The sequence below is a fragment of the Onychostoma macrolepis genome, chromosome 17 (assembly GCF_012432095.1).
Source record: "Onychostoma macrolepis isolate SWU-2019 chromosome 17, ASM1243209v1, whole genome shotgun sequence".
In the NCBI taxonomy this organism is placed as follows: domain Eukaryota; kingdom Metazoa; phylum Chordata; class Actinopteri; order Cypriniformes; family Cyprinidae; genus Onychostoma; species Onychostoma macrolepis.
Window position 1 is genome coordinate 31,920,445 of NC_081171.1, and position 15,190 is coordinate 31,935,634.

Consider the following 15,190-nt stretch of genomic DNA (forward strand, 5'->3'; position numbering starts at 1 on the left):
GTGGATACTTTTGAGTTTGAAATTGAAGAGCAAAGAGGCTTTGGGACGTACTAACACATCATAAAATGTGCTAATAGTTGCAGTCTGTCACCATAAACCAACCTATCAATCATCCTGTCACTGGTAATATCCTCATATACACAACTGATTTTTTTGCATCCGTTCTGAGCCACTTCCAAATATGGTTTTAAAATAAGAGGGATCATACAAAATGCATGTTATTGTTTATTTAGTACTGACCTGAAGAGCCGGGGGGTGAAAACCTTTGAACAGAATGGAGATGTGTACATTTTTCTTATTTTGCCTAAATATCATATTTTTTCATTTAGTATTGCCCTTCAGAGGCTACAGAAGATAGTTACATGTTTCCCAGAAGACAAAATAAGTAAAAAATAAGTTACCATGTTCTTCAAATTCAAAAACTTTTCACCCCCCGGCTCTTAATGCATGTTTTTTCCTTCTGGAGCATCAGTGAGCGTTTGAACCTTCTGTAATAGTTGCATATGAGTTGTTGATCAGATGATAGAAGCAGGTCATTTGTAACTCTAATGAGAGCAGTCTCAGTGCTATGATACGATCTAAATCCTGACTGGAATTCCTCACAGATACCATTTTTCTCTAAGAAGGAATATAATTATGAGGAAACTACCTTTTCGGCATATTACAGTGTCTGACATCGTACTTGCAAGTTCACACACCTCTTTAACATTATTTTTGGTGATTTCCGACTGGCGAAGTCGAACATCATTAGCGCTGACGTGGATAACAATCTTAGTGAATTTACGTTTAGCATTAGCCAGCACTTTTAAATTTGCCAAGATGTCAGGCGCTCTGGCTCCTGGTAAACAATGGTGGCTGGTGTCTCTATTTTCACGTTCCGTACAATAGAATCGCCAATAACTAGAGCACTTTCGTCAGGTTTCTCAGTGGGTGCGTCACTGAGTGGGGAGAACCTGTTTGATGTTCTGATCGGAACGGAAGAGTGGTGTTTTGACCCGCGACTAGGCCTCCTCACAGTCACCCAGTTGCCCTGCTGCACGGGCTCAACCGAAACCGAACAATGTACAGGACTCCCTGAGCTAGTCGCATCCAAAGCAGTATCTACAGCCCTCACATTCTTACTGTCATCGACTAAAGTTTGGATGCGTGTCTCTAGTTCTAAAACCTTCTCTGTCAGCCTAACTATTTCCCTGCATTTATCACATGTGAATCCCTCGCTGCTGACAGAGACAGATAAACTGTACATGTGGCAAACAGCAGTAGCAGGAGAAGAAGCCATTACTCACCGTGATTGATGAATGATTCTGACTTACCACTGTTGTTTGATGAACTAGTGAAAAATGGAGCGAGGAAAAAAAAGAAAGAAAGAAAACAGTAATAGACGCGAATGGAAACGCGAATTAAGCTAACCAACTAACAGATGCTAACGTGCTGCACTCTCGGTTTTAGATTAAATTCAAACAACCAAATTAGTTTGATAGATAATATCAGAAATATGGTGGGAATTAAGTTATATTTTATCACTTTAAACAATAGAGAGTGATAGTAAGATAGAGATTCAACAGAAAAGTGAAGCTACACGGAGCTACATTCACAAACCTCTCAGCAGCATGGCCTTTTATAACCAACACAGCTGTGATAGTGTTATGTAAAAGCATGAGCATGCTCTCATATAGTTCTGATATATATATATATATATATATATATATAATATAGTGATTCACCAAATGTATCACATCTCTGTGTATTTTTATGTTACCGTCTGGTAAATCTTACCGTGTTATTACTCGGGTGTAACTCCGCTGTTACTTTTCTCATCGCTCTTCAGATGGACCAATCACAGTCGACTGGGATTACAGGATGACAAATAATATTCAGTTATAATATTCATTAACGTTGCAGAAACAGGTTTCCGTTTATATCTAGAAAACGGTGAATATAATAGATTTAAAAGATTCGTACAAATGTCTCAAGCTGGACAGGAAAAATGTAATCCTCAATTCAGGATAAAAATCTGCGCTGTTCCTTTACTCATCGCTGTTAAAGATACCCCTCACGAAAATTAACCATGAATTTACCACAAAAAAAACAAACAAACAACAACAACAAAAACATGGTTACTATAGTTATCATGGTAGGCACAAATTAACCATGGTTTTACTACACTAACCATAGTTTAACCATGTAGTAAAACTGTGGTTATATACAAATGGTAATCAATATGCCAAAAAAACATGGTTATTACAACTTTACTATAATAAAACCATGGTCAATTTCCATAAGGGATAGAGCAATTACAGTCGTATGTGATTTCAAAATAAGGATTTAGGTTAGATTTAAACTAATAAACTTGGAGATTCAGTGTGCACCCCCTAGAGTAAACTCAAACATTACACTTTATCCCATTTATTTTGTTTTGTTTGTTATTTTTAGTTAATTTGTTTCTTTTTTTCTCCAAGTAAAAAATTCTACATATAACAGGATTGGAAAACATCAAAGTGCTTCCACGTGGTAGTGATGGGAGAAACGAACCTTTTCGAAGCTTCGAATCAATTGAACCAATAGCTTCGCAAAATGATTCAGTGTTTCGAATCGCTCGAAGCACCGCACGCGGGTGTCTGCTGGTCCAAACTGTGTACATGCAACACAAACTCAGGCTGAAACATGCATAACAACGGCTTTAATACATAATACATAAAATGCAATAAAAATAATAAAACAGGCTACCATTAAATATGAAGTGTATATATAATATGTGGTTTTTAAAAATGTTTTATATTAATTTGCAGGGCTTGCTTTGTTTGTTTTATGGACATATACTAAGAAACTATTAACTACTTCTCATCCTTTTAATTACACAAATCTCATTAAAAATGTCTAAAACTGATCCGAGATCAGGTAAAAACCATAGACGCTGGCTCAATGGTTCGCTGCTGGGGGGCGATGCTTCACGGGTTCACCTCTGCCCCCCAGCGGCGAACCATGACGTAACGAAGCGTCGTTTACTGAAATCACGTGACTTTGTCCGTCTGCGCGCTCCGAACAAATGATTCACAAACGTTTCGAAGCTTCACGAAGCAGTGATTCGTAAGCGGCCATCACTACCACGTGCTGAGGACAGTCTCTGTGATTGGTGGGTTCTCTCTGACGTCATGTCCATCATGGCCGCGTCCTTGTGCTGTGCATGTGCGTGAGCGACTGCTGTTAACCCAACACAGGTAACAGAGCGTAAGATTTACCTTTATTTATTATTAATATTGTTAAATACTCGTGTTGATATGAGTCGCATGTTATCAGAGTGAGTTTTGTCTAATGTAATAGTTTGTCGCTCTGTTTGTTGTAGGGGTTTTATGACAGCATTTACTGCGCTGCACTGCCATAAATACACTGATATTACCTTGTTTTGCGTATGTTTTGTTATGAAATATCTTTATGCTGACATATAAATACCGGTGTAAATAAATATGGTGTGCATCATGTGTGAATCCACGGTATTACCATCACTGTACCATGTTAGTTAGTATAGTTTATTGTCCTTCCGGAAATTATTTTTGTATCTGTGGCAACTCTTCAGTGATCAACAACAATAATGAAGAAATACAAACAAACATCAACAGGTTACAACACATTAACATATGTGTCCCTGCAGCACAGAAGCAGTCATAAGCAGCACAGCTATATTTGTAGCAATAGACAACAATACATTGTATGGGTCACAATTATACATTTTTCTTTTATGCCAAAAATCATTAGGATATTAATATCATGTTCCATGAAGATATTTTGTAAATTTCTTACCATAAATATATCAAAACTTAATTTTTGATTAGTAATATGCATTGCTAAGAACTTCATTTGAACAACTTTAAAGGAGATTTTCTCAATATTTAGATTTTTTCTGCACCCTCAGATTCCAGATTTTCAAATAGTTGTATCTCAGACAAATATTGTCCAACAAACCATACATCAATGGAAAGATGATTTATTCAGCTTTCAGATGATGCATGAATCTCAATTTAAAAAAATCGACCCTTATGACTGGTTTTGTGGTCCACGGTGGCAAATACAACCAGCATCAAACACCAACAGAATCAGTGCCATAGATGTAAAATGAGAGCGCCGCAGTTACTGTCTGTCTGTCTGTCTGCAGGAGACGATGAAGGTGAAGAAGCCTCGCTTGATCTCCTCCAAGAGAGGGGTGGTGGTGAAGGGCCAGTGGAAGGCGGTGAATGTGGACCCCAGTCTGTTCTCTGACGATGGTCTGGACGGGCTGGTGTGTTTCGAGGAGCTGACCGATTACTCGCTGGTGGAGCCGGAGAAGACCATCACCGCGCAGCAGCCCGCAAACACCACCAGCAAAGCCAAGAAGAAGAGAAAAGCTAGCGAGAGAGAAGCCGAAGAGCAGCTGCAGCCTGTAGAGGAAGATGTAGAAGAAAAACCCGATAGAAAGAAGAAAAAGAAGCAGAAGAAACTCAAAGCGGACGAGGAACCTCAGGACGTGTCTGTTCTGGAGGAGACGGTGGAAGCTGAGCGGGATTCAGAGGAAGAGAGTCCTGACCTGACTCCAGACACACAACACAAACCGTCCAAGAAGAAGAAGAAGAAGAAGCCGCGTAAGAAGAAGAAGAAGGTGCTTGCAGATGCGTCAGAAGCTGGGTCCGAGCCCGGCGTGCCTCCTCCGTCTCAGAAGAAGAGCAGGAACTGGAGCCGGCCGGCGGAGGTTGCGAGCGCAGACGTGTCAGCCTGGAAGGACCTGTTCGTTCCTGCGCCGGTGTTAACTGCTCTCAGCACGCTGGGGTTTTCAGCACCGACGCCGATCCAGGCCCTGGCGCTGCCGCCGGCCATCAGAGACCGACTGGACATCCTGGGAGCGGCCGAGACCGGTGAGAGACCGCTGACCGACACCAGCACGCTCGCTCTCTCTGCTGTCTGTCTACTGAGCCTTCATTTCTGAAAATACTGTAGAATCAAGAGACTGAGGGTCATTCTGTGTCGACTCAACCAGTTGTGATTTTCTTCTGGTGAAAGAAATATATAAGTGAAGAAGAAAGGCAGATTATTAAATGTCATGGATGAATACAGCGGCGTCCAAAATTATTAGAGCACTAGTGTTTTCAGCAGCTAAAATGGTTTTAAGTCAGTTATTTCTATCTTCTGCTGTAGTGTGTCAGGAGGAAATATCACTTTACATTTCCAAACATTCAATTAGCCATTAATTGTAATAATCCAGTGAGATTTTAGTGATCTGATCATCATCAGTCTGTCTGGAGTGACATGAAGAAACAGAACAAACTGAGACTAAATCCAGAAGAACTGCATCTCAAGACGCTTCAAGAAACCTCCTGCGAAGCTACAGCGCTGTGAACAGATTTAGGCACTGCTGTAAAATGAGGATGCTCTCAAAAATAGATTTTCTTTATCAATTAACTTCTATTAACTAAATGAAATCAACATTTGGTGGGCATCCTTTGTGTTTAAAGCAGGTTTTGTCCTCGCTGCACTTGAGCAGAGTTTCTCAGGAGCTTCGCAGGAGGTTTCTTGAAGCGTCTTGAGATGCAGTTCTTCTGGATTTAGTCTCAGTTTGTTCTGTTTCTTCATGTCATTCCAGACAGACTGATGATGATCAGATCACTAAAATCTCACTGGATTATTACAATTAATGGCTAATTGAATGTTTGGAAATGTAAACTGATATTTCCTCCTGACACACTCCAGCAGAAGATAGAAATAACTGACTTAAAACCATGTTCAGCTGCTGAAAACACTAGTGCTCGAATCATTTTGGACACTGCTGTATTTACTGAGTACTGCACTATTTTGTAGAGGGGGGTCAAAATAACAATTTTCACCTGAGATTTGGAGCCAAATTACAGGAGGGTGAAAATGACTTCAGAAAGATGGCAGCATCATTATTTTTCCAGAGAGATTGATAGCTCTATTAGTAAAATCTGTTGACTTGCATTATATGCAGCATGTGTTGTGCATTAATGGGAACAGTTAAAAAAATAACTGCTTTTTTCCCTGTATTTCCCCACAAAGCTTGCATGCCTGTAAACCAAAAAGTGTTAAAGATTGTCTGTCTTAATGTCCTTTTCAATGCAGTTATTATGCATTTGTTATTCACTATTCACTATTGTTAAGTTAGCCTAAATGTTGTGAGATACAGGTTTATTGTTTTGGCTTTATATCAGCGATCGGTCACCCTGCTCTCTAAGATATCAGACATCGTCCATCAAAAGCTCCAGGGCTGTTGAGCACTTGATCCGGGGCAGTCGGTGGTTCTCAGTTTGTGTGTGTGTTGTCTGCAGGCAGCGGGAAGACGCTGTGTTTCGGGATTCCCATGATCCACAGCATCCTGGAGTGGAGGAAAGCGGCGGCCGGCGAGCAGACGACCAGAGCCGATGACGCAGAGACGCGTGTGGAGAGCCTGTATCTGCGAGACGGCGAGGAGCCGCAGGAGGAGAGCGGAGCCGCGTCTGCTGAAGAGGAGGAGGAGGGAGTCGCAGCTACTGGTCAAACACAGACGAACACACAGCAGCCGCCGCTGCTCGGCCTCATCCTCACCCCCACCAGAGAGCTGGCCGTTCAGGTCCAACACCACATCGATGCTGTGGCCCGCTTCACCGGTCAGTGCGCTGACAAACACTCACGCAGGCAATGCTGATGTCTAGATAAGAATATAATGATAATACTTCTTTTACAAGAGCGTCCTGACTCGCGTCTCCTCTTAATCCCTTAATTAACACATTTCTACAGCTCTGGCTGAATTTGAATTCTAATTTTGACCACAAATGAGTCTTACTGTTGGCATTACATGAGCAGTTAAAGTAAATACATTAGAAACCCCAATCATTGGCTACGTTTACATGCAGCCAAAGAATCCGTCAGTCGGACTGAAAAGCCTTCATGTGAACACCTTAATCGATCCGACTGAGCTCGATCAGATTGAAGGGGTGGTTTATTCCTTTACTAACACGATCGAGAGCGCATGTAAACAGGTTATGTGCATTAGCCGTGTTCCCGGTCATCATGTGGTGCTGTGGTTGAGCAGGGGTCAGGACGGCGGTCGTGGTCGGAGGGATGGCTCCGCAGAAGCAGCAGCGGGTTCTGATGCGCCGGCCGGAGATCGTGATCGGTACGCCGGGACGCCTGTGGGAGATGATCCGAGAGAAGCAGCCGCACCTGCAGAACCTGCGCCAGCTGCGGTACACTCCTGCGCAAACACACTCGCTCAGATAAACACCATTCTGAACCTAAAATAATGCTGCAGTCTGTTTAAAACTGTTTATTAATGAATTGCTTAACACATTAATATATGTGTATATATATATTTACAGTCAAACCAAAAAGTATTCAGACAGCAGATATAATTTTTGATATTTTTTTTACTAGCGGGTGCAGGACACTATAGTTTATGTAAGTGAGGATAGCAAAATAAAGTAAACTGTGACATATTATACCCACAAATGCTTCATACAGTGGACTAGCAGTAAAACTGATAAATGATTCAGACACTTTGACCTGAGCATGTTTTGCTGAAGTGTTTTTTCTTTAATTGCTAATGTGATCTTTTTACACACAGACTGAACAAAATGAAGCATTTCTTGGTAATTGTTTGAGCTAAACTGGTTTCATCTAATTGTGTTCTTGAATATAACAGCTGACAGCTATTCAACTGAATTCATTGCATACCTTTCTATCAAAGTTATCTGACATTATCAAGATGAGTTTGTTCTGACGCAGTTTAACTCTGAGCTCTTCTCATATTTTATCACCATTTTCTAAACTATAGCGAATAAACTGTGGTATAATGTGAGAAATGCTGAAGGTGTCTGAATACATTTTGGTTTGACTGCATGTGTATATATACTGTGATAAATACTTCTTGTTTCATTACTGGATGAATCCACGTTTTTGAACGAATCTCTTGAATGAACGATTCAATGACAAATACATGTTTTAACAGTCACCTGTCGCTGCTTAGTGCTCCGCTGATATCCGAACTATAGACTTTCATCCCAGTATTAAACATGTCAGCGGCAGAGCAAACACATATTTGAATGTTCCAGTCTGATGTTTTTTAAAGATTTAATAGACGCTGGTGTTTGATTCGAGATCGCGATCTTTTAACGATTAATGGTGCAGCTCTGCGTCACATGGTTCATCTCCTCAGGTGTCTGGTGATCGACGAGGCCGACCGCATGGTGGAGAAGGGACACTTCGCGGAGCTGCAGAACCTGCTGGAGATGCTCAACACGTCCCAGTTTAACCCCAGCAGGCAGACGTTTGTGTTCTCGGCCACGCTGACGCTGGAGCACGGCCTGCCGGCGCGCCTGCAGCAGAAGAAGCGCAAGAAGACCGAGCGCAGCAGACTGCAGCTCCTCATGGAGAAGGTGGGCATCAAAGACAAGCCCAAAGTCATCGACCTGACGCGCAAGCAGGCCACGGTGGAGACGCTGACGGAGACGCGCATCAACTGCACCAAGGAGGAGAAGGACCTGTTCCTGTACTACTTCCTGCAGCAGTATCCCGGCCGTAGCATGGTGTTCGCCAACAGCATCGACTGCATCAAGCGTCTGAGCGCGCTGCTGCTGATCCTGGACTGCGCTCCTCTGCCGCTGCACGCTAACATGCACCAGAAGCAGCGGCTGAAGAACCTGGAGCGCTTCGCTGAGAAGGACAGGTGAGGGGAGGTCTGTCCCGCTAGAGCGGCGCCACACACTCCAGAACACTAGCGCGATGGGGTCCGTATCGTGTTACTCATGATCATTACAGCCGTGGCCAAAATGATTAGGACTCTAGTATTTTCACCAGATAAAAATGGTTTTAAGTAGGGATGTAACGAGTCACGATTTAGATTTTCTCAACAAAATGAGGTTGAATACATTATACAGTAAATGCAAAGGTGTCCTTTTATTAGGCTATTGCTGCATGTTTCTTTGTGAAATTGAAATATAGCAAAAACACATCTGAAGGAAGCAGCAGACGAGCTGAATGAGACGCAGGTGCACTCTCTGCCAGCAGGTGGCGCTTATCAACAGCAATGATACAGTGTTTTGCTGCACTAATGAACTCTACTTTAAAGGGGTCATCGGATGCCCATTTTCCACAAGTTGATATGATTCTTTAGGGTCTTAATTAAAAGTCTATAACATAATTTTGTTAATTTCTCAATGGTAGTGTAAAAAACACCTTCTTTACCCTGTCAAAATCAGCTCTGTTTTCAGCAAGCCGATTTTTAGTCCATGTTGCTTTAAATGCTAATGAGCTCTGCTGACTCCGCCCCTCTCTTCCGGGTGACGAGCAGTACTGTTTACCATAGACATACATATGCTGTTTACTTTAGCTGTGAAACTGGCTAACTAGCTCATTATTAGGAAAGGCGATTTGCAAAGATTCATAAAAACCCTTAAACTCACTTCTTGCTATGATTCGCGCGAACATGGACGCATTTATGTAGATCGGGATCGGCGCTTTCCCTTCAAAACCAAACTACCGTTAATCCTCTGCGTCTTCAGCGGCTCAGATGTCGGGAGTTAATGACGACTGCTGTATTCATTATTACATCCAACAACTAAACACTTCAGTCGTTTAATCGGTTGTAGTCTTCCCCTGCACCGGACAGCTCTCGGCTCACACGGTGCGAATTTGGCCACGATTTGGTCGTCTGAGACAAATTTTGAAAATCCTTAAAGATTCCTATAATCCTAGGCTAAAATCTGTAGTCTTTGATCGCTGGTTTGACATGTTCACCGACAGCTGATTAATGGCCGTTGCGATCAGATTTGACCTTGACGGTATTCTGGGAGTCCTGCCGTGTGACTTCTCCGACGACGAACGTCAAACTCTTTTTGTTTTGTTTTTCAAGACAAGCTATGATCAGAATTAATGTAATAAATTATGTACATTTTATTTTCTGACTAAAACCAAATTTATCATCAAAAAATGGTGTCAACTGGAATGAATTAACAAAACTTTAACAATTTAATCAACTTTTAAAGTGTACTCATTAAAACAGCGATCTACAACAAAACATTGCATTTTTACTTTTTTGTCAAATAAGATGCTGTACATCAGAACTGTATACAGAAAACATGTCTCTGTAGTATAATATTCCCTAGAAGTATAAGTCTTACTGCTTTGAGAGGTGGGTGTTAGCATACAGTAGTCATATCGGTGTTTCTGTCCTCTCTCAGCTGTGTGCTGCTCACCACAGACGTCGCCGCTCGAGGCCTGGACATCCCCGGCGTCCAGCACGTCATTCACTATCAGGTACACCCTCGCGCCGCTCGGGGCGCAGCCTTGTCTCTTGTTTTTTGACTTTTAAATTAAATGTTCCTCCTGATGAAATGACCTGCTCAACTCAATCCCAGCAGCTGAGTCCTGAGCCGTCTTCAAAACACACCTCTTCCATCTTTATCTGACCCTCGAACTCTAGCACGCTCTATTCTAATTCTTTACAAACTGCTTTTCTTTAAAAAAAAAAAAAAAACCCTTAACACTAGCTTTCTATATTCTTTTTCTATTCTATCTACTTGTTTTCTTTGTATACGTGAAGCATATTTTATTGTCTGTTGTCCTCATCTGAATGTGTCTCTGTCTGGGCCGCAGGTCCCTCGCACGTCTGAGACGTATGTCCACCGCAGCGGACGCACCGCGCGCGCCGCCAGAGAGGGCCTGAGTCTGCTGCTCATCGGCCCTGACGACCTGATCAACTTCAGGAGGATCTGCAGGACGCTGGGGAAGAGCGAGGACCTGCCTGTGTTCCCCGTGCAGAGCCTCTGCATGAGCGCCATCAAGGTACCAGCGATAGCTCCTCGTCACATGTTCTAGTCCGTTGTGCTGGTTAGGTTCTCTTACAGGATTGTTACCGCAAAGTGTTTTTATCTGAAACACACTTTAAAAACCTGATTTATGTTTTTAAATCGCTCTTTAATACTATTTTAACTTGTTCCTCGTCATGAAAATAGCAGATGATGACATGTTAAAACACCAGCCACGATATGAACATGCTTTTACACTCGTCTGCATCAGCCATCGCACACTTCTGGAATAGAGAAACTAAAGATCTGTAAAATGACATTATAATAAATATCATATTCACGTTCACACTTGCCTCAACAACAAATGAAAAACAAATCCACAAAAGCTTTATACAGCTCTCCGAAAGAGTAGAAAATAGGCCGTCTGAAGAGAGGAGTGTTGTGTTGGAAGCAGCGCTGATGAATTCTTTTGTAATTAATGTCTGGATAGAAGCTCAGCGATACAAATATACATTTAACTTAAAGAATGAACATATAAAACGCTTCTCTAGATTCCTGTGAAACACATCTAATGGAGTTCAACTCTGCACACCTAAAGTCACCATGAAATCAAATGTGAAATTTTTATGAAATATCAGTGTTTATTCTTAATGATTTATCAGTGCACATCTTTTTTTTTTTTTGGTTTAAATCATGGGTCCTCGTTATCTTTATGCCGTTCTTTCAAATATATGTGACCCTGGACCACAAAACCAGTCTTAAGTGTAAATTTTTCGAAATTCAGATTATACATCATCTGAAAGCTGAATAAATCATCTTTTCATTGATGGATGGTTTGTTAGGATCAGACAATAATCTGCACAATCTGAGGGTGCAAAAAAATCTAAATATTGAGAAAATCACCTTTAAAGTTGTCCAAATGAAGTTCTTAGCAATGCATATTACTAATCAGAAATTAAGTTTTGATATATTTACGGTAGGAAATTTACAAAATATCTTCATGGAACATGATCTTAATATCCTAATGATTTTTGGCATAAAAGAAAAATCAATAATTTTGACCCATACAATGTATTGTTGGCTATTGCTGCAGATATACCCCAGCGACTAAAGACTGGTTTTGTGGTCCAGGGTCACAGATAAGATGCTCATAATAACCCCTCGGCGTAATGACACGAGCTGTAATGATAACCAGCCGTGCGTGCTGGTGCAGTGCTGCGCTTCACAGCGTGTTTGTCGTCTGCAGGAGCGCGTGACTCTGGCCAGGAAGATCGAGAAGCTGGAGTACTTCCACGGCCGGGAGAAGCAGCACAACTCGTGGGTGCGGCAGGCGTCCGAGGCGCTGGAGTTAGACGTGGATGACGACCTGCTGATGGGTACGAGCTGCGCCGCTCATCGTCCTCACGCTCCGAGCCGGATCTCGCTCATGCGCTCTGCTTCTGTGTTCCAGGAGGAGGCGAGGAGGAGGAGGACCGGGAGAAGCAGAAGCTCATCAGGAGTCTGAAGAAGCAGCTGAAGCAGCTCCTCTGCCAGCCGGTGTTCACAGCGCAGATGAAGACCAAATACCCCACGCAGATGGGGAAACTGCAGCTGCCCCTCGCCCCAGCCGACACGGCGCTGGCCAGCCTGAGCCGCGACACACTCCAGCGCTGACCGCAGATCTGACCTCATCTGTGCTGCTGGAGCGTCTCCAGGGACAGGGCTGGAAACTGCTTCACGGCACGTTTAGTGAGATCTCTAGGCATGACTCTGCAGTGGTTTCTATTGTCAGCACACAAGCTTCATCTGTAAATGATTGCCATTAAACACAGACCTGATTATTTATAATGAACTAGAGAACTTTTCTGATGCATTGGTAAGTTCTAAAGTGAAAAAACCTTGAGGGAAACTTGTGCATTCATTTCCCTTCATTTTTCTACATTTTAATGATTGTTTTGTGTTCATCTGTCCATTTTCACCCGAAGCATTTACTCTCTCTCGTGTCCTTTGATTGATTTTGTTCTCTGGATGGTCGAAGGCTGACTTGTAAACTTGTAGAAATGAGCTTCAGAGTGATTCAACTGAAACATCTCCGTCTTTATTAAATCATCATTATTGAAATGATTTCACAGAGTTACTGATAAACCAGTTATTTTTCATGTTGAAGAATAAAAACATTTGAACAGCAGTGTGTGATGAACTCTTATTCATTCATTGATTCATCCAGAGCTCTTCTGATGAGTGTGTGTGTGTACAGCTGGAGATCTATGGAAGCGTCTGGAGAGCGGTCAGCACCCCGCTCCTGCTCTTCTTCTTCTTCGGTGTCGTTCTCTTCACCGTCGCAGCGCTGCTGTCCATCAGTCTCATGGCTCTCCTCTCCAGGTCTGCTTTCTCCACCATGAATTCCTTTGAAGACAGAAAAGTGTGTTCTTGACTGAGTTTCTGATCACGTGCTGCAGGACGACTCTAATCAATCACCTTGATCATGTCCATCATGGTGTGTGTGTCCATGAGGTCCAGAGCTCCGTAGTGACCCAGGTGACACTGCTCCGCGAGGCTCTTCACCGCGATCAAGATGTTCCCGAGCTCCTCCACCTACCAAACACAGACACAGGATCACAAGCGCCCGGATTCGACGGCTAAACCATCTCTAATTAATGACTGGAGGCAAGTAAACGACTCGTGATTCACTGCCAGGTCAGTGGGACAGCGGTTCGACTGGACAGAAAGTGGACGTGATTCAGACTCTAACAACAACATGCTGTTAAACCTGTTACTCGAGACCAGAATTTAAACTGGAACTAGATCTCCAGCAATCGGCCTGCCGGAACAATAAACAGAGTTGGATTTCTTCTTGGTTCAGTTAGCATGTTAAAAACATCTTAATGCTGGATGTGTTTCAGCTTTTGTCTTCTCCAGATGTTAACTGATGGACTGGAGTGGTGTGGATTATTGTGATGTTTTTATCAGCTGTTTGGACTCTCATTCTGACGGCACCCATTCACTGCAGAGCATCCATTGCTGAGACACTGATGCAGAGACACATTTCTCAGAATCTGATGAACAGACTCAGGTGAGGGTTTCCAGCACACCTGGTCTCTGGACTGGCCCAGGTGCATGTGGAGCATCATCTCCAGCTGTTTGTTCTTCTCTTTGAGTTGATCCAGCTGCGTCTGCCGCTCCGACAGCTCCTGGTTTGTCATCTGCCTCAACAACAGAAACACATCAACACTTCAGTCTGGTCGTCTCTGTACTCTCAGCTACACTGAATGACGCGTCACGCACCAGTTTGAAGGTGCTGTGCTGCTGTCTGCGGGCCTCCAGACGGCTCTGGCTGGACTTCATCTGCTCCGTCAGGCGGGATAACTGCTGCAGGAGGTCCTGCCGGCTGACCGTCAGCGTCTCGTAGCGTCTGATGATCGGCGTCACCAGGTCCGTCCCGTAGCCCAGATACTCTACAACACACAACACACTGAGACTCCAGAGAAAACCCAGAAGAGCCACTGTGTTCAGATCTTCTTACTGTCTGGAAGTAAATCCAGAGTCTTCATCAGGAACTCCTCGAATTTCTTGTATCTGTTCACTCGCTCTTGTAAATACAGGCGCCTGTTGAATAGAGTAATACACATCTGAACTATAACACTGTGGAATGGGAATAACTTTGTTTTTTGTGGATTTTACTCTGTTCTCATAATAGCAGGAGTCTGTAAACGGTCTGAGATAGTTACCTGGCTTGTAAGTCCTGGAGTTGTTTGGAGAGTTCTTCTTTCTCCTTTTCCTTCACTTCTTTCTGCTGTCTCTCCATCTGGAACTTCTTCAGCGCACGGCGGCGTTTCACCTCGTTCTCCTCCACAAACTTCTCAAACTTTGCTGCCCTGTGTTTCGTCTGTTTGAGGAATCATTTCAGACGTGGTTTCATCACACAATATTGATGGATCATATGTGACCCTGTACCACAAAACCAGTCATAAGCATCAGTTTTTCTGAATAAATCATCTTTCCATTGATGTATGGTTTGTTAGGATCGGACAATATTTGTCTGAGATGCAACTATTTGAAAATCTGGAATCTGAGGGAGCAAAAAAATCTAAATATTGAGAAAATCGCCTTTAAAGTTGTTCAAATGAAGTTCTTAGCAATGCATATTACTAATCAAACATGAAGTTTTGATATATTTACGGTAGGAAATTTACAAAATATCTTCATGGAACATGATCTTAATATCCTAATGATTTTTGGCATAAAAGAGAAATGTATAATTTTGACCCATACAATGTATTGTTGGCTATTGCTGCAAATATACCTGTGCTGCTTATGACTGCTTCTGTGCTGCAGGGTCACATATAAGAGTGAGAGATCATTTAGAGCAGGGGATCCCCTTTGTACTGTAATATAAACATGGGTCGTACAAAATAATGTGAAGATGTTATTATAGGGGTTAATACTTC

General features: G+C 42.7%; 2 protein-coding genes across 3 annotated transcripts in view; one reads left to right on the forward strand and one right to left on the reverse strand.

Annotated features, from left to right (window-relative positions):
• The first annotated feature begins 3,061 nt into the window (after positions 1-3,061).
• On the forward strand, positions 3,062-12,917 carry ddx24 (DEAD (Asp-Glu-Ala-Asp) box helicase 24). 2 transcript variants are annotated; one of them, XM_058748349.1, is made up of 9 exons: positions 3,062-3,218; positions 4,151-4,883; positions 6,309-6,626; positions 7,052-7,205; positions 8,174-8,683; positions 10,197-10,272; positions 10,612-10,800; positions 12,010-12,139; positions 12,214-12,917. In XM_058748349.1, the coding sequence occupies exons 2-9, from the start codon at positions 4,157-4,159 to the stop codon at positions 12,414-12,416; spliced, it is 2,307 nt and encodes a 768-aa protein (XP_058604332.1). In that variant the 5' UTR covers positions 3,062-3,218; positions 4,151-4,156; the 3' UTR covers positions 12,417-12,917. The 2 variants fall into 2 exon arrangements, with proteins under 2 accessions (XP_058604332.1, XP_058604333.1); XM_058748350.1 differs by having other exon boundaries at positions 3,101-3,228.
• Positions 12,918-12,939: 22 nt separating this feature from the next.
• si:ch1073-416d2.4 (coiled-coil domain-containing protein 42 homolog) overlaps positions 12,940-15,190 on the reverse strand; it is a 5,603-nt gene continuing 3,352 nt past the window's right edge. The window contains exons 3-8 of the mRNA XM_058748354.1: positions 14,471-14,628; positions 14,266-14,348; positions 14,028-14,197; positions 13,835-13,945; positions 13,221-13,337; positions 12,940-13,148 (exon numbers count right to left, since the gene is read on the reverse strand). Coding sequence (XP_058604337.1) covers positions 13,008-13,148; positions 13,221-13,337; positions 13,835-13,945; positions 14,028-14,197; positions 14,266-14,348; positions 14,471-14,628 — 780 coding nt within the window. The 3' untranslated portion in view covers positions 12,940-13,007. The remainder of the gene's footprint in view (positions 13,149-13,220; positions 13,338-13,834; positions 13,946-14,027; positions 14,198-14,265; positions 14,349-14,470; positions 14,629-15,190) is intronic.

Bases quoted from the DNA above. Each gene is read 5' to 3' on its own strand.
- ddx24 (XM_058748349.1), top strand. From the start codon at position 4,157: ATGAAGGTGAAGAAGCCTCGCTTGATCTCCTCCAAGAGAGGGGTGGTG. The intron at 7,206-8,173 runs GTACACTCCTGC...TCATCTCCTCAG, and splicing joins CAGAACCTGCGCCAGCTGCG to GTGTCTGGTGATCGACGAGG. The intron at 10,801-12,009 runs GTACCAGCGATA...TGTCGTCTGCAG, and splicing joins TCTGCATGAGCGCCATCAAG to GAGCGCGTGACTCTGGCCAG.